The sequence below is a fragment of the Crassostrea angulata genome, chromosome 2, assembly GCF_025612915.1.
Source record: "Crassostrea angulata isolate pt1a10 chromosome 2, ASM2561291v2, whole genome shotgun sequence".
Classification (NCBI taxonomy): Eukaryota; Metazoa; Mollusca; class Bivalvia; order Ostreida; family Ostreidae; genus Magallana; species Magallana angulata.
In genome coordinates, this window is record NC_069112.1 from 73,457,656 (window position 1) to 73,483,206 (window position 25,551).

General features: G+C 31.3%; 3 protein-coding genes across 4 annotated transcripts; all 3 read right to left on the bottom strand.

The window, feature by feature from the left end:
• Positions 1-1,501: 1,501 nt before the first annotated feature.
• On the bottom strand, positions 1,502-5,970 carry LOC128172181 (perlucin-like protein). Its single transcript, XM_052837965.1, has 4 exons — positions 5,812-5,970; positions 5,381-5,469; positions 4,973-5,060; positions 1,502-1,737 (listed from the first exon to the last, which is right to left on the bottom strand). Exons 1-4 carry the CDS (start codon positions 5,873-5,875, stop codon positions 1,517-1,519), a joined length of 462 nt encoding a protein of 153 aa, XP_052693925.1. The 5' UTR covers positions 5,876-5,970; the 3' UTR covers positions 1,502-1,516.
• A 4,641-nt stretch (positions 5,971-10,611) lies between these two features.
• On the bottom strand, positions 10,612-12,517 carry LOC128172182 (uncharacterized). Its single transcript, XM_052837966.1, has 4 exons — positions 12,406-12,517; positions 11,490-11,717; positions 11,078-11,219; positions 10,612-10,828 (listed from the first exon to the last, which is right to left on the bottom strand). Exons 1-4 carry the CDS (start codon positions 12,409-12,411, stop codon positions 10,746-10,748), a joined length of 459 nt encoding a protein of 152 aa, XP_052693926.1. The 5' UTR covers positions 12,412-12,517; the 3' UTR covers positions 10,612-10,745.
• A 2,342-nt stretch (positions 12,518-14,859) lies between these two features.
• LOC128172168 (mitochondrial coenzyme A transporter SLC25A42-like) lies at positions 14,860-25,536 on the bottom strand. 2 transcript variants are annotated; one of them, XM_052837947.1, is made up of 8 exons: positions 25,385-25,536; positions 23,454-23,707; positions 22,299-22,407; positions 21,349-21,535; positions 20,997-21,113; positions 20,555-20,706; positions 18,864-18,986; positions 14,860-18,446 (listed from the first exon to the last, which is right to left on the bottom strand). In XM_052837947.1, the coding sequence occupies exons 2-8, from the start codon at positions 23,592-23,594 to the stop codon at positions 18,232-18,234; spliced, it is 1,044 nt and encodes a 347-aa protein (XP_052693907.1). In that variant the 5' UTR covers positions 23,595-23,707; positions 25,385-25,536; the 3' UTR covers positions 14,860-18,231. The 2 variants fall into 2 exon arrangements, with proteins under 2 accessions (XP_052693907.1, XP_052693908.1); XM_052837948.1 differs by lacking the exon at positions 25,385-25,536 and adding an exon at positions 25,152-25,367.
• Positions 25,537-25,551: the final 15 nt, after the last annotated feature.

Below are 25,551 nucleotides of genomic sequence, written 5' to 3' on the forward strand. Positions count from 1 at the left end.
ACTTTTGTTTTCTATAATTGCAGCAATTGATAACGAATGCCACTCTTTCATTCTGACTTTGTGATACCAAGATATATTTCTTAAAAATATTATTTAAAGACTTCAATGTGTGTTTTAAAAAAGGAACTCTCTTTTTGCACATATTTATCTATATTATTAATATGGTTCAGATCTTCGTCTTATTTTTAATGCATTTATTTGGCATATTGTCTCCTCGTTAGTATTATTGTATACCTCAAAAACCATAAACAAAGAACAGTCTGGATTTGTTGTCAGTCTATGGCCTTGGGGCCTGTTTATTGGTCTTTTGTGTTGTGACCTTTCGGTGTATTGAGATCAACACAGGAAAACAAAAGTAAAAATACAAGACACAAGGACAATGGTTGTGACACAGGTATAACTCTCAATTTTTACATCAAGTAGAGCGACTTTCTCGTAGATAATTTGATTCCTTACACAGCGTATAGTTGATGGTAAGTGATAGCATCTTTTACTGCCTTGGCAAGTGTCTGTTAATCACGGCGGACAAATGAAGTGATATATACTGTGGATGGAAACCAGGATGATGGACAAGTTTATTTACACACCAACACCGGTTGTTAAACGTTTTGAATAGAAATATTGGATGCTTCATTTTCTTTCTTAAGTTTTCTAAGAGAATTACTGAATCGTCAAACAATCATGCGAGGTCTTTAGGTTTCCTTGTATTCGATTCCCCCATTTCATTCAACAAGTAATACAGAAAGTCTGTTTCATACAATTTTTACAATCATACAATATCTCTTCATCCGGTTTTCTTTCCATATGATTCGAAATAATGCATAAATATGTGTCACTTATTCTTAACACCTATTCTCAATATTTCCTTTCAGATATTATATTTTTATTAAATTTCAATTTTGTCTTCAGGCGATACTGGCGAGAAAGTATGGAATTAAAAACATAATAAAACTTAACCTATTTTTTTTCTTTCCTATTATATGTATATCAACACTGATCAAATAAGGAAAGGGAAACAATCGTCTGAAATTAATCTTGTCAACATTGTGTTAGGTATGGTGTCCCATTCATTTAGTTTTTCCAACAAAATGTATAAGTTATATATTACAAATCGTTGTTGTTTTCTGTGCATTGTATGGAAAGCATGTCGCATACAGAATGTTGTACCAATACCTTCAAACACCGATGCTGAGTAAACATTTCATTTAGGCTGTTTTATTTGTCGATTTAATTTTTCTGGTTTATAAAAATTTTGGGAACTTTCATTAACGAACCTTTTAATCAGTGCTTACCGCAAATACCTGCATGCATCAGTTTTAAGGATGTACTATACATTTACACTTAACGTCAATGAAATCTAGTACGTTTTTCATTGATGCAACCCAAATTCAATTGTCATTCTAATAAAACCATGCTAATGAGAAACAACCTTTTTAACATTACTGATTAATAACTTTGGTGTTTAAAAAATATATATCGAATCTTTTTTGAACATCTTTAGTTTTCTGTAAAAAATTTATTTTTTGCAAACATAATTCATTATTTCTTTACAATGAGCATCATTCCAAGTTCTTGTCGTACTTCTAAACGTTGCACAATGCTCACTTTTTCCATAATTGTTTGGTTCCCCTCTATGCCAGTTGCTGTAGCAAATCTTTCCACCGCCAGAGGACAAGGTCACATAATTTCCCTCTTGGTGCATGTCATGAAACCCTAACCACACCCCATATCTATAGCCTGAAAACAGTATATATACACATGTAGCCAACACTCGCGTTAGAATGTCTATACTATTGTATAGAACTTGTTAGTTTTTTTGTTATTCGATAGATTACTGAACACAGGATGAATGACCATCTTTAAGTCCTCCTTAAAGATAGCTTAAAGGTGTTTAAAGGTAGCTTAAAGACGATCTTTAAGCCACCTTTAAGCTACCTTTAAGCTATAAGTATTGCTTAAAGGTGGCTTAAAGAAAGCGTAAAGATGGCTTAAAGGCAGCTTAAAGACTATCTTTAAGCCACCTTTAAGCCACCTTTAAGGACAACTTATAGGTCCTTAATGTCCAAACTTCTTTAAGCCACCTTTAAGCCACCTTTAAGCTACCTTTAAGCCACCTTTAAGCCACCTTTAAGCCATTAAAAAAAATTTAATTCAATATTGTGCTTAATTTCCAACAAAATGTATTAACTTTATGAAAGAAAAGGTATTAAAACGGTTTTTGTTCTAGAAAGAAAAATGAAAAAAAAACACAAAAAAAAAAACGGCCACGGCGAGAATTGAACCCGGGACCCTTAGTTTACTAGCATCTCCACACATCCTCTGCGCCACGGCAACTTACATATAAATGGGCGTTTTTATATCCTATATATCAGTGGATATTGAATCACTGTATTGAATGTGTTTACTTTAAAAAGATTTTGACAAAGCATTCAGTTTGTAACAATCAATTATATATAATTTATAAATTACATGCATGCATGTATTTAGAATGAAATACGGAACTTGGTCTTCAGTGAACAAAAATATATTATACCTAAATGGAAACCGTTAGGTTCACTATAGTAGGCTTTCTTAGTTAATAAATTTAAACCGAGTAGATATACGTTCATCTAATTTATAACTATAAAAATGTAAGAAAGAAAATGAAATCATTTCTTTTATTAAATGCATTGATACTATTAGGGTATTTGTTCAATTTCCCGCAATTTCCCGGTTTCATGATCGCGGCGCCGTTCCAATATGTTAAAATATTTACATGTAATTGTATGTACATGTACATGATTTTCAAACTATCAATTCTATAACAAACAAAATTACCAATTACCGGTGACGTATTTACTGCATGTGACAATTGCAAATGACTTGTACATACAATTGAATGATGTGCCAGGCCGGGTATATTTGACATATTTACCCTTATACATATATTTAAATAATCAACCCCTATTTATGATCACCGGTACATTAATTAATTAGCCTCAAGATTTTACTCTTACATACATGTATCGTTAATTTGTAGACGTAACATCTTTGAAACCCAGAGAGAATGAGATTTTTTTCACCGATTAATTTATAATAGGAAACAAACATACTTTAATTAGTTTTATGCACATATTAAGATACAGAGACTGCGCTCATACCTACAATAATTTTGAAACCCCCAAAAATTATAAAGAATTTTATAACGGCAATCTGTGTCCATCAGAGCGGTGCTGATGATAGCGATCTGTGTTTAATGGAGCGACGATTAAAACCGCCTGGAACACCCCACTCCCCCTTCCTTGGAAATTATATTATCACTCGGATGACCCCCTTCCATCTCTATAAAAGATCTTTTGCATTTAATATATGTTTTTATTGTTCAGCTTGATCAATATTGACTTAAAGGCCGCTTAAAGACAGTGTAAAGGCAGTGTAAAGAGAGCGTAAATGCCACTTAAAGATGCTTAAAGGTGGCTTAAAGGTGGCTTAAAGGTAGCTTAAAGAAGTTTGGACATTAAGGACCTATAAGCACTTGCTTAAAGGTGACTTAAAGGCGGCTTAAAGGTTGTATAGCCTTTAAGCTCCTTTAAGTCACCTTTAAGCCACCTTTAAGGACTTGCTTAAAGATGGTTTTTCGCCCTGTGGAAATTATCTCATTATCAATACAAGACATTGATTTTTTTGATAATGTTTTATTACATGAATTTTTTGTTACTGTGTAATTATTATACTTCCAAAGAAATTAACAAAACTAAACACATTAAACAAATTACAGAAAAAACAATGAAATTAGCCATATGTAATAATTAAAATTTCTTTAAACTTAAGACAGTTTTAGTACAAACAGATATTCTACCATTTTATTTTTAACATTGGAATTTTCCTTTTCTTATACATGAATGTAGAAAAGCATAATACTAAAAAGTAAGACTTTAAAGTGGAAGAATTTGTTAGTTTGTTTATTATAGTGTTGGAATATCTGTGCATGATTATCTTTATAAAATAATTATCGAAAGGTTGTTTAGCTAACATTTAATTGGGGCTGATTTCACGTAAGATTTAAGCATTGGTTTACAAATCTAACCAATGGAAATCTTTTTTTTAAAAATCATTTTAAATAAAACATTTAGGACTTATTTTATAAATCAAACAATTAACAATTCTTATATGTTCGTATATCCCTCAATGTGAACCTATCATAAGCTCTAAAATACAAAAGCAAAAATATTATTGTAAACAATAAAACAGAAATATTAAATTTGATCACAATCGTGACCATAATAAAAACTATAGACAAAGGACTATATATGATAAGGGCCTAAAATGGCCCCCTAAAATGAACATCATTATTTTACTATCATTCTTTGTTTTCTTAGTACAGATATGTATGTGATGTGTTTACATAATATTCATTTTAATTCAAGTGCCCACAATTTAGAAATATGACATTGTAAAGACAACCTTTTCCCGTCATTTTTGCATTTTTAGCTAAAACAGCTTGTTTTCAAGCAGTTTTTCCTTCCAAAAACATAGAGCGCATTCTTGAACAAATAAAATATTTTCATCAGAGATGTATCTAGCCAAGACTAATAAGTGACAAAAAAATGTTCCTTGTTCAAGCATGCGCTCTATATTTCCCATTCGTAAATAGATAAGAAAAATGTCAATTTTTGGCTGATTTTGATTGAATTATAGAAATGGCGTCACTTCTGACGTCATATACTGCCAGTGAGTGCAAAAAAATCAAATAAATAGATGAAAAATATATTCTATATCAACTCTTCTAAAAAATTATTTAACATTTTATTGTACCCGAAACACTTAAAAAATGGCGAATTATGGGGGCAAAATTTAACTCTTATCATATATAGTTCTTTCAGACTTTAACATGAACAAAAATGTTTTAATTCTTAATTTTGATTTTTCAAATAATTTAGATTTCTCATGCCAACGTTTAATTTGAAAGCAATCATGTAGTTCGTAATCCTACCTCGTTTGTTTGTTTGTAAAGCTATCCAATTGTCTTCACGTGCATTTTGTATTTCAAGAAGATGACCTCCCATCGAGTTGCAAGCATTCTTCATAGAAACGTTAGTGTATAAATGGCGAGATATCATTTTTTTAAAATTGCGTAGGTATTGTTACTTTTACATTGAGAAAGAATACCCATATGTCAAACACGTTAGTAAAGCAATGCCGGTAAAAGCTGTTTCATCTATTTATAACTTTTATTTTGCAATGTTTAGAAAAAATGACGGGGGTTTATACTTAAAATTCTGCTTTGTAAACTTTAAGCACAATTTATTATTGTCAACTATAACAAGAATTGTTTATCAAAAATAAATAATAAAACTAGAAAAAGTCTATCAAAATACAAATCAAAATACAAACACCTTACCATTGCAACATAGAAATTAACTTCTTTCTTCGATGAAAAATAATAACAGTTCCTTCCAAAAGACACCCACGGATGTTGACAACGTATTCCTGAAAAATGAATAAGAAAATTAAACTTGTACCTTTTATTTTCTGTTATCTTTAATTTAACAAGTAAGATATGGCAATACGAACCAACGTTGTTGTTATCAGCTCATTGAAATATAAAGAAGTGTTATTCGCGGCAATTTTTTTTAGTTATAAGTCATCAAAATTATAATTTTTATTATATTCTTGTAGGGTAACTATGTAAAAATATTTGCTGCAGAACATCAAGCGATTTACATTGTAAAAAAAATCTAGATCTGGTATTCTTTTGATAATGTTCAGAATGATTAAAATCTTAATATAACTTTAAAAATTATTAATATTATAGATCTCAAATTATAGAACCTGCTGCGTATTGCAAGAAAACAGATATAATTCCGGCCACCATTAAACGAACAAGATTTCCCATTCTAAATATTTACGACCCGTTCAGATATAAAACTATACAGAAAATACTTTATAAGTTCTTTAAATGTTCTAAGTTACTTCATATTACGAAGTGACTTATATATGTCCACACTATATAATGTAACATGCTTTTCGTGACTGGTTTGTATTGATATTAAAACATGTCTCATGCTTTGTGCGACAGCCTGGTATCAAATTCGAAACAGAATACCATCATACAAATTTCTGTTTCAAGTTACGATCGTACACTTATATTAAATTTAAATTTGTCAAGGAAAAAAAAGAAACGTTGAAGAAATGTTAGCCGTTCAATAATCTTTTTTTATGAAACAACACATTCGAACAAAGACCTTTCCCTTACGATTGTAAATATGCAGGTCTGTCTGATCAAGTTATTAACTTAAATGCCATGTGACATTGTGTGTGGTATAGTTATTTAATTAACCCTTAAGAGAAATGGATGGTCGTAAACATTGTAAGGCTATATTTACCTCCTTTTGGACGAAGAGCTCTGTATAAATTTCTGGTAAATGTTAAACATAAGATAGAATCTTTTTAGACTTTTTTCTGTTTAATGACAGTTTCTTGGTTGAAATATAATTTTTATGTTTAAGGCAGTTCCGATGAGTATGTTACAGCGCTCTCAGTCTTCTTAGTTGTTACAATCCAGCTCTTTTGAAAGGAATCCGAATCTATTAACATTACAATAATTGATATAAATAAATATAGAAAGTGGCTATGTCCTATAAATTGGTTGCTATAGATATCCTTGCGTTGAATCTGTCAAATCTAAGTAAACTTTATAGACTTTTAAAAATTATAAAATAAATAGGTGGGCCTAAAAAGTACAAAGTTTATTTCATCAATATACATATTTGTTTAAAATATAAAAGTAATATCGTAGAGATTATTTTGATAAGCATGGACAAATGTTGTACAGCATATCATTTTACAGAAGAAAAGCTCGAGGGATAAAAAAAAGTGTGAAATTTTTCATATAAATGTGATTAAATGAATCTTTATAAAAATGAAATATATTTTCTTTTAAAATAAAATAAGAAAAACGTGTACTCCTGTAAAAGGCAAAAAACATTTTTACTGATTTTAAGGGGTAAACTAATAAAAAAATAGTATACAAAAAAGCTATATTTGATCCACCCATTTATATCAATCTTGACATTTGCAGATATGATACAGTATAGTTTTGAGAATCATTAGTTCATGTTTAGCTAACTATATACAACCTCGCATATATGTATTGATCTACTTTGACTTTAAAAATCTGTTACTTGCCGATCAACACACATTGGTGTCTTATATCAAAACAGAAAATGTTTGTCGACAGTTTGGGGATATATTTTTCGAATCGATTTATTTCATATCAGATTATATTTTGCAGATGTATCATTTAGTTTGAATTCCCGAGAATCAGATGTTGATATTGAACATTATTCAATAACACAATTAAGCCATAAATAGTGTTTTCTTTCATAATATATTATTTGTAAATTTTATATAGTTTGGTCTGTGATCATTGAAGTTTTATTCTATTTCCGTTTCTATGTTTCTTCCTTAAAATTTATATGTGGATCGCTGTTAGTGTTCATGTCGAGTGCCTCACCGTAAAAAAGACTGATCATTTCTTCTTTTGTTATGATGACACTGGTTGCCTTTATTACAACATTTTAGCGTCTAAAGATCTTTTTACATTAATACATAATAAAGTAGATAGAAATATCAAAATTCACTTACTTTTTGTTAATTTATAGCCAACCGACTATATGTAAAATGAAACGTTCTTATTCTCACATTGACACAAATGCATCCCTTCTCCCACATCACCAATCCTTTTTGTGTTTTTGTGGTCACTAGTGCCTATAATTACCTCACCAACTGACCTTCTGAACATGACGCGAGCCGTTCACCCTCCCCCAAAGTCAGTGGAACCTCCGAAATTCCATTTATCGACATATCGTCCAATCGAGAGCTTAAATAACATTTGATCCTTTACTTTAAGATCCAATTCGGTTTCTTCTTTCCATTAGCGCATGAGCAACGACTAGAAAAGCTAGCAACCAGGATAATTGCTATGATAATAATAATTGATATAATTATATATTGATATATCTCTTCCGTATTAATGATAGTGCTTTCGAGTCAAGTATTTTGGAAGCTGATTTTGATTAGATCGCTTTTTCAATGTTAACCCAATGAAAGATGAAATATAAAAAGAAATTTCTCCGAAATTTCTCTGAAATGTCAATGTTATTGAGAGAATCTTGAAATTCAATAAGTCTATGGCAATAAGAACGATGTAAAATTAGAAATGTTCAATTACAAAATAGTTTTAAAACCAACAGACAATATTTCAAACTAATAAACGATTAGTTGCGTCAAATGGTTTTTAGCTGAAAGCTGTCTGAAAGACTTAGTAATATATTAAGTAGTATAAGTTTATATATGACTCTGTAAAGAAAAAAAATATGTTTTTTACATGAAATTATGAGGTGACTAAACCTTTCATGGATATTGTATTGAAGTAGGACAGAAAGTCTTAATAAATGTCACAACCTCTGGTAAAGTTTTGCAAGCCTAAATGTAAGCCAAATACACCTATAGGTATATTTTTATATACTGTAAGTCGTGTTGTAAACGATATATTTTGGGGGAAAATTGTAAACGATATTCTTAATCGATTTTCAAAATGGTTTTACCGCATAAAATTCTTGCGTTATAGATAAAGCAAGAACAACACCGATTGTGGATTTTCGTGCTTTTTTAATTATTCGACAAATTCTTACTTATCAGATATAATCATACATAATAAAATTAAAGCATTCTCAGAAGTATTTATTTTACAATCTAAACAAGTCATAAGTCCATGTATATTTACATAATCCTTGCTATATACCTTCATATTACATATTGTAAGGGTCGGCATATATATTTCGCATATTAAAATGCCATACGTTCACACAGATAAAAAATCATCGGTATCATGAGGCAGAGTTCAGAGTTGGGGTAATTTACTTTGAAATGTAATTAAATGCTATCAAAGACATTGTTTATGTATCAATAAGTTTTAGTTTCAAAAACATTTAGAACAAATACATGTATACACAGCATTGAGATACACAAATCTTTATATATGCAGAAATGTTTTAAAAGATTCGATTTTATTTAAACAGCATTATTTTATATATTTTAATTCAAAATTTCTAAAAGAAGATGACATTCATTAAATTCGTCCAGAATAATTTAGTTCCTGTTTAGTTCTAAACAAGATTTTCCCAATCTGATATTTTTTTTTTAATTTCTTTCTGTATGAGAGGGTTCACTTCTTAAACAAAATGAACCTTTACCTATTACCCTGGGTACTGTGACGTGCTGTATAAACATATTAAACATTATGAGTCATTTTATCATTGTATATAAACACAAGCAGGTATACAAACTATACATCATTACAAAAAACCTGTTTGTAAATTTTAAGCTCGGGAGACAAGGTAATTGATATGTAATAGAAAAGTAATTGAAAACACATGACATTTTGAAATAATTATTGTATTTAAATGCATTTAATAACTGAAAGCAGACTCAGTTACTTACCTCAAATTACTTTGTGAAATGTAATTAGTTATGCTCAATTAAAACTACTTTTTCAATCGCTCCATCCCTGAATGATTAGTATCCTACACGATAAAAAATCTGAAGAATATTTCATCTAAAATGTATCGATTAAAATCTGATTGCATTTTTCTCCTTTAAAACTTTCAAACACTCTTACCGTTTCATAAAGAAAATTAATAATGTTTGTGGCGACTCGCAATCGTCAATATAATGCATTTCATTTTCCAAAATAGGTAAAAGACTGACAAACTAAACAATGGGCCACATCGCTCACCTAAGCATATGAGGCAACAGAATTGTCTAGGGGCCAAGGTCTGTCAACTTGCTTGCATATAAGTAAAACCGTATATATTAACATTTGACTTTTTGTGTATAACTTAAATGTTTCCCTTTGTGGAATTGGAATTTCTCAAAAAATTTCAAAAATTCCCAATTACCTCCCCATGAAAAGGGCGTAGTCCTTAATTTTGAACTTTGAATTCCCTATGTCTAAGAACGCTTTGTGTCAAGTTTGGTTGAAATCGGCTCAGTGGTTCTGGAGAAGATGTCGAAAAAGTAAAAAATCGACGGACAGACGGATAGACAGATGAACACACAGACAACAGACGAAATGTGATCATATAGCTCACTTGAGTTTTCAACTCATGTAAGCTAAAATGTATACGGCAAGTGACGACATGACATCAGTAGAAAAATGTCCAATGATATTCAGTATTTAAAAAAAGGTGTGTAAGGTTTAAATGTCTAAACTAGCGGAAATTTTTGAAGTCTTAATGAAAGGTTTTTACTCATGGTTTTAACTGTAGCTCTACGACACATCGACGCAAATATTCGGGAATAGCTTTCACTTCTGCTCTTATTCTGCATGTTTTTGTATTACTTATGTTAATAGAACATGTTAGTTTGGCAGCTATTGGATTTGTCAACATTTTTTTTTCTTTTTCGGAAAGGCAATTCTAAATGTGACCTTTTCTGTTATGCCATTATATTATTTCATAGCTGTATTAATTATGTAAATCAATACCTGTATACAAACAATATATGTATGTGGCATGTGTAAGACAATAAAAAATTATTATATCTTAAAAATTTTAATAAACTGCTCATACATATATAAAAACAACATGGAACTTAAATTCAAAATAAATGAACAAAAAATGTGGGACTAACTGACAATTTTAAAAATGTTACGCCTTCTTATGACGTCACCGCTTTCAAATCCACTCAGGAATCCAATAATTTTACTTTTGTATATCATTATCGCAGCCTTTGATAACGGATGCCACTCTTTTGTAGAAATCTGACTTTGTGATTCCAAGATTTTCTGAAAAAAAATATAAAAAGATTTCAATCTGTGTTTTAAAACAAAAAAAATGTTTCTTTTTCCACATATATATTTTTGTTCAATAATAAAATGATTTATTTTGGTCTTGTTTTTAAAGCATAAATTCGTCATATTTTATCCTCATTACTTTTATTTTATAAATCAAAAGACCAAAAACTGAGAAAAAGACTTGGATTTCTTGTCAGTTCATGGTATTGGGGCCTGTTTATTGTGCATTGGTCTAGTTACCTTTGGTTGTATTGAAATCATCGTATAGATTACTGCCGCGTGTCTTGTCGTCAAACAGGCCGATCATCTCTTCCTTTGTGATGACACCATCATTGTTCTCGTCATAAACGAAGAAATGACACATAACGTGTTTTCTAGAGTTCTGTGGATATAAATGAATAAAGAAGTAAGTGTTGTCCCGATGTTTAGTATACTGCAGAAAATATGTCCGTAACTATGAACTTATAATAAATGCTGAATTATGTTTAAAAGAATATTAACTTAAGTAGGCTTAGCATATCATTATCAGTATTGGCCAAAAAACATAACATCGGTTTGAAAGTTTCCGTCAGAAAAAAGTATTAAAGATATGCCAATTTGAATTATAATTGTATTACAATTGCTTTACAAGTCAAAATATTAGAAGACCTACCTCGCCAGTTGACCTTTTGAACTTGAATGCTACTCCAATTCCAGCGGACCAACCACCTCTAAAGTCAGTGGCACCAAATCCTTTGAAATTCCATCTACCAACATCTCGTGCAAGCGATAGCTTTAAATTGGGTCCTTTATTTCCGATTTTAAAGTCCGCTGCCCCTTTCCACTGCGCATGCGCAACAACCAGAAGAGCGAGCAAGAAAAAAACCGGTAGGAGAGAAGGCTAAAAGTTCAAAAATTATATTTAAATCAAAATTTTATTTGAATTCATCTCATTGGGGTCTGTTTAGTGTTTTGCCAATTTTTTTAATGTTAATGTTATATGTTGTTAAATAGATTGATATATTTGTATCAAACCGCCAAATTGTCATATTGATTCATACTTATTCTTCAAAACAATCAATTAATGTAACTGTGGTCTTAGGAGCATATCTAAATCTGATCATCAATGAAGGTGCGAATGGGGTGAAAATTTTAGACTGAAAAACATTTTTCCTTGTGTTTAATCACGTATGATATGCAAGATCAACATCGATTTTGATTGTTTTCAATATAAGTGTCGACCTAGCAGATCAGGTCACATACCGGTAATTAAAAATGGTTTTTACAAAAATGAACTTAAATTTTACAGGTTCGAGGGGACGTAATTTCGTGTATTCTTATACATCTACAAAAGGAAATATGACTTTACTACCCTAATATATCAATTTGTTGAGGATGTTATTTCGTGGTTGAGAGGTACCCACGAATTCCACGAAAATTGAGCCACGAAATCTAATGATTCCACAGTAACAGGGGAAAAATTGTTCCCCGATGCTAACCAATGCTTTTGCATTTATAAATTATCCCCTTTCCTTTCCAATAAAAGATGATTAATTTAAAAAAATAGGTAGTTTGGTATATAATCTTACCTGCATTTCTCTGCACTGGCTGTGTTAATGTTAGTATTATAACAAAGTTTGTTTTACACTGTGAAATGTAACTTAAGCCATTGTTTATATACATTCCAACCTTGACGTAAATTTAAAATCGGGGGGTTCCCCAAACAGGCATATTTATAAATAAGATACAAGATTTGATGACGTATGAAAAATAAAAAGGGCAAACCACAAAAGGTGTAACTTTACCACATGAATGAACATGTATAACAAAAACAAAGATGTCAGTGGGGGAAAAACCAATAAACTGAACGACACAGTTGTCATTTAGTACTCTTTTAACCTTGTTTTTAAAGAACTTATTATATTTGTATAAAATTTATAATTACTTTTTCAAAGTTTTGGAGAATGTTTACATGGCCTGTTGCTGCCCAATCCTACATTAATGAATTATCAATAACCTATGTTTAAATTATTAGTAAATTGCTCTTGAAATCAGGATTAACAACATTGATTTCAACTATAAGTTTTCTTTTCAAAAGAATATGCAAACAAAATTAATTGATTAATTAATGTAAATTGTTGTATTGATTTTTAATTTTATTTTTTTTCCCTTTCTTCTCACAAAATAATTAATTTGATTATTTCTTCATTTCAAATTTAGCTTTTGGAAAATATGAAGGAGTGTTTCTATAATTTTTGTTTATGTGTGTTAGTTTGTTTGTTTTTACTATCACCGTGTTATTTCTTCAATATTAAAACATTTTATCAGGGTTTAAACAAAAATAATTTATGCATGATGATTAAAAATTTTTATATTACATGTGTATCGTACATTATTTTTTTCAAATGTAAGGTCTTCAATGTTCAATAATATCATAAGTTCATTATTTTTTATTATTCATATTTATTTACTGTCTCAACAAAGCTTATTTTTTCTCATAATAGCCAGATATTATAAATAATTTGTTTTATTATTCAGTTTTTCGAAAACTTGCACATTTGGTTTACGTTTACATTGCCCAATGCTTAAGATAAAATAGCTTTAATATTTTACTTTAAACCAAGGAATTCATATAAAATTTGAATAAAGAATCCTACTTTTCTCGATCGAGCAATAGACTATCATTTCTTGTTAAGTATTATCGTGGTTATTTTTTTGTACTTGAATGCAAAGTTTGCTTCCCAGATGATAACATTAATCTTTATCTTGAAAGATCAAAAACCGAATTTAAATCTTAAAATGATGCACAATATCGACATGAGGTTACATTTGTTTTAATAGGAGATCCGTTGTTGTCTGTTTTCAACAAGAGATCTTTGTCACTCGATGGAAAACATGTATAATGGCAATAATAAAAGGTCTGTAAAATTTGCTCTTCAAGAGATAATTAAACAATGAAATGAAAAGATGCTAAAATACATACGATGTAATACGCTTAGCGGGTTGTGTATTTTTTCTGCAATGATTGCTATGCCTTCATAACCCGCATGAATCATCCAAGAAAGCATTTTATTGTTTAAATTTTCATCTTTCTTTTAACCAATTAATGAATCTGTCGTAAAAAAAAAATAAGTTTAATTAACTAAAACATTGTTAATGTACATCAGTACGTTAAATAAAAGAAAAAGCCAAATCGTCCTCGCTACGTATATTATTGATGTATGATCTCCGTAACTAAATGGAATTAGCCGGCAATAAAAGGAGTGGGAAAATTTTTAATTTAAATATTGAAAACAAAAGGCTTGGTCATACATGTATATGAAATATATATATATAAACCTACGAAAACACCACAAAACGATTTTCTGAAAATACTGACATGTCATTGATACATAGCAAAATATTTGGAGTTGTATTTTTCTGTTTATTCATTTTTGAGCCGATTGAACTATATTTTTGTACAGAAAAAAATGATATTTTTTCCACTTTGTGCATTTTTTTTCTCACTCCGAATGTCCATCGAAGAAAGATTATAATACCATACATATTGTCCACTTAACGGCGTATATCATATCATCCAACTAATTTTTCAAAATCTATAAAAAAAAAATTACAAAATGAAACCAGAGTACCAAACCTGACGTTAACTTAATTAAGTTGTGCAATTAAGGTAAATATATTAAGAATGATTTTGTTATCAGAAAATTCCATGTATAAACATGCGATTTTTCAAGTAATACATTCATATGTATGTTAATCATAATATGTGTGTATTAATTGTCTTGTATATGTCTTCAAGCTGTACAGGTATTGACCAATAAACAATACAACTTTTTCAAATCATGAAACATTTTGTGTTGATTGAAAAATTGGAGCCCTTTGTGGAGTTTGTTCATCATTATTTTAAAATACATTTCCAAATATTTAATTCCAATAGGCATACCAAGCCAAAAAATTTTATTACTGAAATAAAAAGACATGTCTGAAAAAAGAACCATTTCGAGAGGTCAGTATACCTAGAATGAAAGGAATGAAAAGTACACAACATTTTCACTGATTTAATAATGGAAGGATCACAAATAGTCAAGAACACATCTATAAGTTACTTTCACTCTCTACTACCCTGAGTAAATAAAGTACATAATTGTGACGCGTGGGCATTGTTATGTGATGTCGTTTTAAGCAGATTAGCATTTGTGTGAGTTCAGACGACACGTTCCGCAAAAAATGATTATTTTTCAAATCTTAAATTTTCTTTATCAGCAATTGAAGTGTATTTCCAATAGGATTAAATAGGAAATTGCATACTCTAGTACCTTGCACAAATGCCTTGTAAGGTACCCTAATTTTTTTTTGCAAGATAGTGGTAAATCAATAACAAATTCCTGGAAAATGTTATATTAAATTGAGGAATGTGTCGTCTGGCCTTGAGGAACTATTACATACAGAAGCTATTCGGTAATCAATTACTAGAATTATTTTAAACAATCTAGAAAGTTGAAGCTACGGTTAACACTTTCAGAAGACACACTTTATTAAAAGCAAGAGAAAAGAGAGGGAGAGATGTGCAAATTATTTGTCGAGATGTATACAAGTTGGAGCTTGCCTACTTCATCACCGTCTGTGACAGTTTAGCAGTTAAGTATTTATTGTGAACTAAAAGTCTGAATTTTGCAAGACACGTGAAAGACTAATTTAAAATTAAACTCCGTGTGTAGAATTAACTTTTAGAATCAACTTAGCATTTAACAAAAACTTTAAAACTCATGCCTCATTTGCACATTTCAAAAAAACTGGTACAAATACTGTAACAGGATCATCTCTCATCAAATAGACTTTGAAAACCTTCTCTAGTTTCATCATTTTATATTGTTTTATATACCAAGGAACATGTATACATTACAAATTCAATGAATTCAACAGACAAATTATGCACTATCTGAATAACACTCACTTTATAATGCTAATATAGCATGCACTTTATCAAAGCATGTAAATTTCAAAAGTCAAAACTATCAAACAGCAATTTTTACCAGCACACATTATCATTTACAATCAATCAATACCTAAAGTACCTTTTTATTAATTTCCAAGCACTAAAGTTACTAGTATGTAAAAAATGACTGAGATATTTATTGTTTTTATTAAAAAAGAGTGCTTGTGTATTTATTGCCAGTGACACAAGCTTGAAATGAGTAGTGAAATAGTTTTATCTATAATCTAAGCATCCAATCTCCTTCCCAGCGAAAAAAAAATACTAAATTAAAAAAAATAGTTTATCTTTAAAAAACAGAAAAAATATAGCTAAATAACTTTTTAAAATCTGAAATCTAATAAAAAAAATTTTGGCTGATCTGAAACAAGCACCTAAAAAATATCATTGTGTTCAGTTATCAAACATAAACATGATTTAACATTCCGCACTCAGCCTGATGGTGAAAATCTGATCAGCTTTTAACAGAGGTTTCATGAAAAAGGCTATCATAAGGGAAATAATTCACATTTTATAATATGACATTCACTCAAATGCATGTTGCAAAGTGTTTAACAAACAAACAAATAATTATACATTTTGTCCTAATCACCATACTGTACTTTAATAAAATGCCCAATTTTTGCATTGTTTCCATAGTCATAATTATATATTTACAGTCAATGTAACATGTAATAGCTCTTCTCTCGAGACTGTTTGTTGTAATGTAACAATCTTTTGAACATTTTCTCCAAAATTATCACAATTTTATGTAATGCTTTTAACATTCAGGACTTTTTAATTGTTTTCAAGAAAAATTATTCTAATCACTTCATAAATTAATTATGAAAACCTATCAAACTTCTTAAGTATCATAGATGGAAACAATAAAAAATTGTGTTAACTTAAAAATCACTTAATAAATTATAGAAACCTAAATATAAAAGTATCATGTATGTAAATGTTCATATAGATATGAAATTTTTGTGTATTAATATGTATTTTGATCCTTTGTGCATAGCTTAAATGATGCTATAATTTAGTGAAAAAAAATTGCTTAAGGTGGTATAAGACACCTCTATGTTGGGATGAACTTACCGGTACCATCAAAATAAACAATGAATTCAAGCATAATTTTATAAACTTTTTCTTTCCCAACATTGTTACCTTAAATGCAATGGGTTAGAGCGTTCACTACTGTTAGTCACACGTTCAAATCCTGCAAGGGCCTTTATGAGCTTCCAAAAAGTTTTTAAAAATATCTTTCGGTCAAATATAATTGTAAAATTTGAAATTTCTAAAAAAAAAACCTGGTGAGAGTATCTTTATTATTAATGACAGGTGTCCTATACCACCTTACTGGTCAAATCTGACCATGTGACTATGTCCAAGCATGAAAGAATCACATTTTCAAAATATTAATGTAATGACTCCAACAAAACCTTGTACTAAACATGTTTTGAAAAATAATATATGTTGATCACAAACAATCAAAAGGTTATAAAGTAAAGACAGGAGTAAGGGAATTAAAATCACACGTGTTGACTACTTCAAACAAACTTGTACATGGACAGTTTATACATTTGGCTATTATCCTTAACACACATTACTTTCAGTTTTCTCAGTAACAAAGGTATAATACAGTAAAACACGGTTATAGCGAACACGCTTATAATGAATTGACGCTTACAGCGAAGTGAATTTCATTCCCCAAGTCCCTATTTCATGTTGTAAACTTGATGGTTATAACGAATTACGCTTATAACGAAGTTAAATTGCCCGTCCCTGGGACTTCGTTATAAGCGTGTTTTACTGTATAACCGATCAAGTTGACCTTGAACTTAGTAAATGACCTTGTCGTCACCATTAATGTCTAGGAAAATTTGTTGGCTGTTTGAATACTAATAAAAACTTGATAAAGACAAGCCTTGTATAAACTCTAACAACGAAACAAATTTCGGTAGAGAATCAGTAACAACTACATTTTTTACTATGTTAAGGACCCAAAGAAGTTTCGATTTATTTTAGTCATTGACAGTTTGACAGGGCATTCCCCTTGTCCAAAGCAAAAAGATGACATATCAGTAACATCATCAAGTATGCATATTTGACTTTTATAAAGGTGGAAAATTAATATATGTAGATAAAATAATTAATGAACAAGACAAAACAACTGTAAATAAAAACTGTGAAAATATTGTTTCAATGAAAACAGGAAGAAATATGAACAAATGGACAGGACCAAAAAAACAACATATCAGTGACCTTAGCAATCATATGAATTTCAATATGAATCCCATATAACGAAACAAATTTGGAAGTGCAAGTGTGTGTGTGTGTGTGTTTGATACTGTGGGGGAAGGGGAATTCTTTATCATTAAGGGGGATATTTTTAAACAACTATCAATAATTTCAACAAGTGTCTATAACCAACAGTTTCACATCATGTCCCGTCGTCCTCGTCAATGTGGAAGTAGGTGAAGCTCCGTAGCCAGTGGAGCGAGGTGTCGTAAACCGTGAAGCTAGTTCCCACGGCGATGGGGCCCTTGATCCAGTTCATGCTCAGCCCCTTGTAGAGGCCCCTCCAGCCCTCTGACCTCCAAACGACCTTGACCGTCTGGGAGATGGAAGTGTACATGCTGCCTTGGCCTGTCACACCTAAACATAGATAAACAAGAAACACTTCATTACCTCCAGTAGAATTTGAAAAAAAGGGGACAGAAATACTTACTTGACAGGTTTGTAATGGAGACTTTAAATCATTACATCATTACTAAACTACTGCACAATTGACTTGTCAACTTTGTATGGGGGCATCAGATTTAAAACAACTGCACTAATAAGTAGACTAACTTAATAAGACGTAATTAATAAGTATACAACTTCATATGGAGATATCAGACTTTAAACAACTGCATTAATAAGTAGATCACCTTGTATCTACACTGTTCATTAACAATTTTGTAAGTAGACAACTCTGTATAATGGGTAATTCTAATTTTCTTATTAATAATAATTAATAAGACTAATTAAAAATGCCTGCACTATTGAAAGGAAAGCTTTGTGACTCCTGACCTGCGGTCTGCATTCTGCGCCGTACGATGTCCAGGGGGTAGGAGGCTGATTGTCCCAGTAGACCGGCCACCGCCCCAAACGCCATCCTCTCTATGGGGGCGGGGTCTCTACCATCACAGTAACCTGTAACAGGTAAATATAATGTTAACAGGTAAATATAATGTTAACAGGTAAATATCTGTTAACAGGTGGATATTTTGTTAACAGGTAGATATATTGTTAACAGGTAGATAAAATGTTAACATATAATGTTAACAGGTAAATATTTGTTAACAGGTAGATATATTGTTAACAGGTAAATATTTGTTAACAGGTAAATATAATGTTAACACTCAGGTAAATATAATGTTAACAGGTAGATATAATGTTAACAGGTAGATAAAATGTTAACATGTAATTTAACAGGTAGATCTACTTTATATACTTTATGGAGGTGGGATTTCTATCATCACAATAACCTGTAACAGGTAAACAGGTACCCAGTAGATGCAATGTTAATCTTAACAGGTACCGGTAGTCTTACCATAGATAAAATGGTTTTGTTAACAGGTAGATGGAATCTTTACAGGTAGATATAATCTTTACAGGTATATATAATCTTTACAGGTAGATATAATCTTTACAGGTAGATATAATCTTTACAGGTAGATATAATCTTTACAGGTAGATATAATCTATACAGGTAGATATAATCTTTACAGGTAGATATAATCTTTACAAGTAGATATAATCTTTACAGGTAGATATAATCGTAAAAGGTCAATCTTAACAAAAAGATCTACTTCAAGAACTCTTTTCAGGTAAATCTACTTAATCAAATCTTAACAGGTCTACTCTATTTATTATTACCTTAAGGTTATGTTCAAAGAATTTAACATTTACTTGTACTAGCAATAAGTTCAATGTAATTCTTATAAAAAGAAACATATTTCTATATTGATTTATTGAAAATCTGAAACATTTTTCTTAAAGTATTTTATCATCACTGAAAAGATGATTTTATTTTTTCAAATTAATCAAAATTTTCAATACATTCTTTTAAAAATTCTCATTCAAGTTCTTTTCCCTTATCATAGAAGAAAATATATAAATGAACTTCTTTGTGTGATGAAAGAATAACAAATTTCTGAAAATGAAGATTTTTACAGTAAGAATTGTGTGCTTTTTAGTTTTTCAGTTCTACAGAAATTTGATAAATGTGGGAATGTGTACATGCATACGTTATGTACTGTGTATTAAATGTCATTCAATTTAAAATATACAAAGAAATGGGTACTGGAAAATAACTCTTACTATACAGAGTAAAGGCATACTTTTGATGTTTTTGTAGAGTTATAAAACAAGTTTTCCATCCGTTTGATTTTTATGAAATAATCAATGGCATGGAGATATATACTTAGCACTTACCAAATCTATCAGCTGTGTTTTTAATTTCTCTTTCTGAATTTGTAAATAGAACTGCAGTGGGATGTTATATAACTTAACAAATGCAATTTCCTTTAAGAAATTAGCTTAATTCAGGGGAAGTATTAATAATTAAAATCAAACTTCCGGCTAATGGCCACACATTTCTTTACAGACTGTAAAACTAAAAACTGGACATATCTTATGCTACATATATTTTCTTGATATTTACAACAACAAAAAATTGTGTGATCCTCAATAAAAAGTCAACAGAAAACTGAAGCTACCTGCATGCCACTTCTTGAGAGTTTCGTAGGTGAAGAAGCTGGCACCCGAGTACGGTATGGATCCCAGCACAGTGGGGGTGAATCCTTTATAGAGGGTGGCAGGGCCCTCAGCCCGCACGATGTGTAGGAACACTGACCATAGATTGCTATATCTACAGGTAAAAATACAGGTACACTTAATGATACCAATTAAGTCATGATCAAGAATGGTGATTCTGAAAAAGATTTTAGTCTGTGCAAAAATGAACCAATTTTTTTTTTTCTCTCTGTTCTGTTTTGTTTGTTCTCTCTCTCTCTCTCTCTCTCTCTCTCTCTCTCTCTCTCTCTCTTTCTCTCTCTCTCTGTCTCTCTCTCTGTCTCTCTCTCTCTTTCTCTCTCTTTCTCTCTCTTTCTCTCTCTCTCTGTCTCTCTCTCTGTCTCTCTGTCTCTCTCTCTCTCTTACTGAGCTTTCAGGGTGACGGCCATTCTGGCTCGCATCAAGTCCAGGGGATATGTGAGGGAGGATGAGGTGACCCCCGCTAGTGACCCGGCCAGGAACCGCAGGTGTGGAGGCAGATGTCTAAAAATACAAAACATGGAATCAGTTACAGAAAACATGCACTTATTCTAAAAATACATACATCTATATATTACAATGAGCACAAAATTTATTAGCGACAAAAATAACATTGCTAAAATGATAATAGAAATTAAAAGTTCATATCCTGGTGAACTATTGCAGATTGCTATTTATTTAATTAAGTGAAATAACTCATGGTGAATCTTGAGCACATCTTATAAACAGAAATCCTTACTGTTTGCGTTTGTCAGTACTAAGCAGTCGTTTATACTGTTCGTGGGCAGCATATTGTATGGAGGCGTACGGTATAATACGGACCATGGTCGCCGAGTTCCCCCGCCACAGTTTGGTGACACCCTCACTCCGCACTGTGTCCCTCAGGAACAGTAACGCCCCCCGCGCCGAAAACTGCTTGTTGGAAACTGAAATCATAGACAGTATATCATGATAAATAGACAATATATATAGAGAATAATACATACCCTTTTCCATATCACAGCTTGTATCAGCCCGAGACTCCAATATCAACCCGAGGGATGATATTGGTCGAGGGCTAATACAGGCTGTGTTATTGAAAAGGATATTTATTATTATATTTATTATATACTTAGTAATTAAAAATTAAAAAAGGCATAAACTTGAACAAATTGATTTTAAATATTATTTGAAAGTAGTCTGTACACTTATTAAATAAAATATGAGATCTCGTTGTTTTACCAAACATGTAGCTACAGAACCGGAATTTCCTAGTGTTTTAAAATTAACTGCTCCAAAAATGTCGACGTAAGAAATGTTTTAGATTCCTTCCGTAAACAGGCACAAATGCCGAAACGGAAAAAAGGCAGAGGAGTTCCGCAAGAGGTGTGATACGGATCCGTATTAGCCCTAGGGCTGATAACCTGTATCAGCCCCAGAGGCCGATATGAGTTTTGGGATGTCATCTTTATCAAATATGCAAAATACCGTATTTATTACTAAGTATGTAATAATATATATATATTAAATGACTTATTCTGTAAGTTGATTTTTGTTCTATCTAATGGTGCCATCACATACTCAATAACTTACCCTAAAAATTTATATTTGTTCTATATGGCAGCACTATCACAGTCTATACCTATTCAATGACTTACTCTGAAAGTTGATTTTTGTTCTATATATCTAGCGGCACTATCACTGACTTACTCTGGAAGTTGATTTTTGTTCTATCTAGTGGTGCTATCACAGTCTTTGCCACAGCCCCAGCCATGGCCCCAGCCAGCAGTGAGGTGATGATTTTGTTGTGGTTAGGCACCTGGAATACATAGCAATGAATACAGTATGGTTAATAAAGCAAAGGACCAGGGATGAGCAATTTCATTATACTTCAATTTAATAATTCCAATCAGTGTTTTAAACTCGTTAAAAAACTAGCTAGGCACTCAGGGCTGACAGATACCGGTAGTATAATTTGACAGCCCTGTAAAAATACAACCAGTCCGGAGAAAATAGTTGACATTTGTTTATTTCTTCTATTTTGCATGTAAAACATTCAAAAATCTGTTTTTCGATTTTGTTTCGTCATAAAGTTGTTTTAGTTGTAAAGTTATCGTCCACTAATCTCAGCGGAATTCGTCAGGACTGAAAAATTTTGACTAACGTCTCTTCCGAATCTCTGATTGTTGAAATGAATTAAATATAAACAATTAAGTTCACCATTTAACGGTAGGAAACTAACATTTTATGTTGATAGGGAATTAAAACGATGTTCAAAGTAAAAAGTTCATTTAATTCAGCGTACTTCTATCGTAACAACCGGCTGAAGTATGGGCAAATTTTACTGAATCACTAGGTATCGCACTGGTCTAAGATAAAGAAGAGGCGTACGTCAAAAAATTTTCAGTCTAAAAGAATCTCGCTGAGATTACCCTACATTATTCCGTAGCTGACTAGGGACTCTACATCACCATGCTCACATGTCAAGCATTGTCTACAGTCTACATGAATTAAACGCTTGTTTTGACTTTTTCAATGACCATACAAGGTAGTGCTACAAGAATCAGTTAAAAATTCTCAAAACTCAGATATTATATACACTTGGCTCAAAAAATATCCACGTCCAGTCGGGCGCTCGTACAAACAAATTTGTTCGCCCGTACCAAAAGTTATGCTTCTCTGGTGGTCAGGCGGACAGTTATTTCAAACACTGATTCCAATGTATATAAGGGGTTACATGACAAGGTAAATAAAATGTCAAGTCTCTCAGGCAAATGAATTCATTTCCTACTCCTCCAAATCAAGCAACAAATGTTTTGTTATCTATAAGAATTTGTTATATGCAAACTGAAATGCAATACTCACTTTTAAATTGATTTGATGTTCTTGGTGAGTTATCTCATCTTCATTGCTCGTATGTTCTGCCATTGTTGCTTTGATGTCTGCCATAGACGCCCCTCGCATTGCAATTTCTGGAATAATTTGGTCAGCTTTTTCTGCTTTCATTGTCTCATTGTCTATGTACAACGCAATGACCCGCAAAAGACTCTTTTTGCCAAATTAATATGGTCAATTTCTGCTAAAAAAGTTCTGGATTTGTTTTCTTCACATTATTTTACCTGCAATGAAAAAAAAAAATTCATAATTAACCACAATACTTATAGTATATTTATATGACCTAAGGGAAGTAACTGTTTGTGTATGAATGTATGAGTATGATGTGAGTAAGAGTTATGGTTCTTTGTGTGTAGGGTTTTGAGAGTATCATCCCGGGATTGAGCACGGGAAATAGCCATGCTGATGATATGTGCATGCGTGAGAGCATGAGGTGAATTTGTCATGAATAAACCTATTCGTGAATTGATTTAATTCGTTATTTTCTTCAATACTAATTGTGCACACATTCACAATTTAAAAACATGTACCGATCATTCACTGAGTTGTGAAATTGGCAAGTCATTTCAGATACTTTAGATTCCTTAATTCGTGTGATTACTTAATTGTGCTATTTAACGATTTTGCATCAAATCGTGAAAATATAAAATCGCAAAATGCCAATTTTTTGCATAATTCTAAAAAGTTTACATCTGTACGCAACAAAAAAAGATATTTTAAAATTGGTCAGATATGCTTCTCGCGATTCTCTGATATACATTCAAATTTTGCCCCCCCCCCTGGCAAAATAATAACATTGGGCAAAAATAACCTTCACTGTATACAGTATTGCTCATGCAACTAAATAATGAAAATTTATCAGAAACATTTAATTGAAATATGTGTCTTGAAGGTCAATATCTATTAAGGAAAATACAGTAGATAGTCATTGACTACAAAACATTCTGCTAGTATTGGACTGATTAATTTTATTTCCGAACAAATTCTATACTGATACTTGATTCCAAAAAAAATCTTTGGACTTTTTACTACAAATATCATCATGAAGCTTGCCTCTAATTATCTTAAAAATTCTATCACAAACACAGTAAATTGATTTGGTGCAGTTTGTTTACATGTTAAAATGGTGACTCTTCATCTCATTGTGAATTTAATATTCTTCATTTTCCAAGGTTGGTTGGCATGTTTGGAATAAAGTCTGAGGCAAGTAAAGAAATGTTATCAGTATGACAGTAGTAAATTGCCTGAAGAATTTAGGCCTAATGGTATTATTTTTCCCCCAAGGATTTGTGTGTAAATAATGTTAAACAGTCCAAAACTAGCGCAAGTTTTTCAATTCTGTGCCATAAATTGCAGTTTTTTAACTACGGGAGGCACTGTAGCTCCCAGGTCGTCTATCTAATTTTTTTCAGACTGCGAGCAGCTAATTTTGCATAAAATAACAAATATTATAAATTTAAAATTTAAATACATATAAATTCAAGCAACTGGGACTTGAAAAAAAAAAACATCAATAAAATCATCCCTAAAAGATGCATTGAAGGTTGAACCAGAAACTTGCAAAATGTGACACAAGTCACACCACACATTATTGATATTAAGTAAGCAGCTCATTTGCTTATGCAATGTCCTCTAAATTGTACTGTATCAGATCCTTGAGTTGTTTACCACTCGGTGACATTAACTGCTTTCTGCTATATTGAATAAAATCATCTCTCTGCATGCCTGTCTTCACTTAGCTGCAATCAATGATAGTCCCCGGTTGCGACCGATTTTTTAACCTCCCCAAATTCTGTAGATTTGTGACGTACGTAATATATTTACTTAAAAAATCGCAGCGCAGACGACAACTTTCTTGCAAAAAATTACAAAAGCAATGTGCTGGATCTTTTAAAACTTACTTTATCATTGACTGCCTCTGTTGTGAGATTTTGTTGATTCAAAAATCGCTAGATAGATATTGTTTACATTCAACTAAACTTTGAAACGCAGGGACTCGTCCTCACGAGCTTGACTTGGCAGGTTGTTTTCAGAGTTGTTTCCCGTAAAAATTACAGGAACGCGGTGA

Excerpts from the sequence above, each read along its gene's own strand:
- LOC128172181 (XM_052837965.1), bottom strand. The coding sequence starts at position 5,875 with ATGGGAAATCTTGTTCGTTTAATGGTGGCCGGAATTATATCTGTTTTC. Across the intron at positions 5,470-5,811 it reads TTTCTTGCAATACGCAGCAG|GAATACGTTGTCAACATCCG; the intron begins GTTCTATAATTT and ends TTCATTTTTCAG. Across the intron at positions 1,738-4,972 it reads TTTACAAACAAACAAACGAG|GCTATAGATATGGGGTGTGG; the intron begins GTAGGATTACGA and ends TACTGTTTTCAG.
- LOC128172182 (XM_052837966.1), bottom strand. Across the intron at positions 11,220-11,489 it reads TCAAAAGGTCAACTGGCGAG|AACTCTAGAAAACACGTTAT; the intron begins GTAGGTCTTCTA and ends TTATATCCACAG. Across the intron at positions 10,829-11,077 it reads TGATTTCAATACAACCAAAG|AAAATCTTGGAATCACAAAG; the intron begins GTAACTAGACCA and ends ATTTTTTTTCAG.
- LOC128172168 (XM_052837947.1), bottom strand. The coding sequence starts at position 23,594 with ATGAAAGCAGAAAAAGCTGACCAAATTATTCCAGAAATTGCAATGCGA. Across the intron at positions 22,408-23,453 it reads AACATCAAATCAATTTAAAA|GTGCCTAACCACAACAAAAT; the intron begins GTGAGTATTGCA and ends TATGTATTCCAG. Across the intron at positions 18,447-18,863 it reads GCGCAGAATGCAGACCGCAG|GTGTGACAGGCCAAGGCAGC; the intron begins GTCAGGAGTCAC and ends ATCTATGTTTAG.